This window comes from Piliocolobus tephrosceles, chromosome 17 (assembly GCF_002776525.5).
Source record: "Piliocolobus tephrosceles isolate RC106 chromosome 17, ASM277652v3, whole genome shotgun sequence".
Classification (NCBI taxonomy): domain Eukaryota; kingdom Metazoa; phylum Chordata; class Mammalia; order Primates; family Cercopithecidae; genus Piliocolobus; species Piliocolobus tephrosceles.
In genome coordinates this window covers 74,554,177-74,555,591 of record NC_045450.1, presented here as the reverse complement: position 1 = coordinate 74,555,591, position 1,415 = coordinate 74,554,177, and the positions used below count along the sequence as shown (strand labels likewise).

Here is a 1,415-nt window from a genome sequence, read left to right as displayed (position 1 = left end):
AAATAAATAAATAAATAAATAAATAAATAAAATAAAATGAACAAAAGCAAAAAACCAAACAAAACCAAAAAGGCAGTAGAAAGATAAAACATGAAGTTGCAGATGTGACTTCAGGGCAGGTGAGTGGGAGAGGAAGGCACTGCCATGCTGAGGTCCGAGTTTTGGTTGGGTGGGGTTTCTGGGCACTGGTCATCAGGCTGATTTTTTCCTGTTTGCACCTGAAGTCCTCACCCTGACCCTGGCTCTGTGTCTGCGAGGCCGGCCCTGTAGACATCACCTGGGGTCCTCATCTGTCCAGCTATGGAAAGAGGCAATACCACTGCCTCTTCTCCCGGCCGGAAGCACCCACGGGGGCCCTCCCCATCCTGGTGGTCTCCTCCCCATCTGCTTTCTGTGAGCAGAGTTTTATTAAACCTGTTAGGTATTTTATCTGCACCTGCCTCGCTGAAACAACTGTGTAACTATGTATGCTTTATAATTTACATTTTAAGATGTAGGTATGTTTTAATACACATCAAGTAATATTTGGAATTTTTTAAAAAGTACCTGGGCTTCCGAGCTGGCTAGTGGCACCACCATGGTTGCGGCTTCTGTAAGAGAAGTGGGAGTTAAGGTATTTGTCAGCATCTCCAGGACCCCAATAAACATAGCTGTCCACCCACCTCCCCTCAGGAACACATGCCACATCCCCAGTCTCCGCTGTAAAACCAGAAAGCTCACAGCAGGCCCAGCCACTCGGTCACTGGGACACACACCTAGGAGGCCCAGCTCGAGCTGGCTCTAAGCAGGATACCCAGGTATAGGGGCCAGGAGAGCAAGGCAGCCCCTGCCCGCAGAAGGATGATGGTCAGCTGGTGGACAGACCCCCAATGCCCCACGCAGCAGCCCCACTCCATGGTGACCACTCAGAGGGGAGTCAGGGCTGGAGAGCAGCCAATGGGTCCCAGTCTGTCCTGGGCAAAGCAGGAGGCTGCCCCCGGGAAACTTGGCTGCGAGGAAGAGTGAAGGAGGAAACCAGATGTGGTGGCTCACACCTATAATCCCAGCACTCTGAGAGGCTGAGATGGGAGAACTGCTGGCAGCCAGGAGTTCAAAACCAGCCTGGACAACACAGTAAGACCCTGTGGCTACAAAACATTTTAAAATTACTTTGGGAAGGCCGGGCACGGTGGCTCACTCCTGTCATCCCAGCACTTTGGGAGGCCGAGGTGGGTGGATCACAAGGTCAGGAGATCGAGACCATCCTGGCTAACACGGTGAAACCCCGTCCCTACTAAAAATACAAAAACAGGCTGGGCACGGTGACTCATGCCTGTAATCCAAGCACTTTGGGAGGCCAAGGTGGGTGGATCATGAGGTCCCGAGATTGAGACCAGCCTGGCCAGCATGGCGAAACCCCGTCTCTACTAAAAATA

General features: G+C 51.7%; 1 protein-coding gene across 1 annotated transcript in view; it reads right to left on the bottom strand.

The window, feature by feature from the left end:
* The window catches only part of SPIRE2 (spire type actin nucleation factor 2), a 35,600-nt gene extending 35,013 nt beyond the window's left edge, over positions 1 to 587 (bottom strand). Inside the window, exon 1 of the mRNA XM_026447372.1 lies at positions 547 to 587. Coding sequence (XP_026303157.1) covers positions 547 to 579 — 33 coding nt within the window. The 5' untranslated portion in view covers positions 580 to 587. The remainder of the gene's footprint in view (positions 1 to 546) is intronic.
* Between the last annotated feature and the right edge of the window lie 828 nt (positions 588 to 1,415).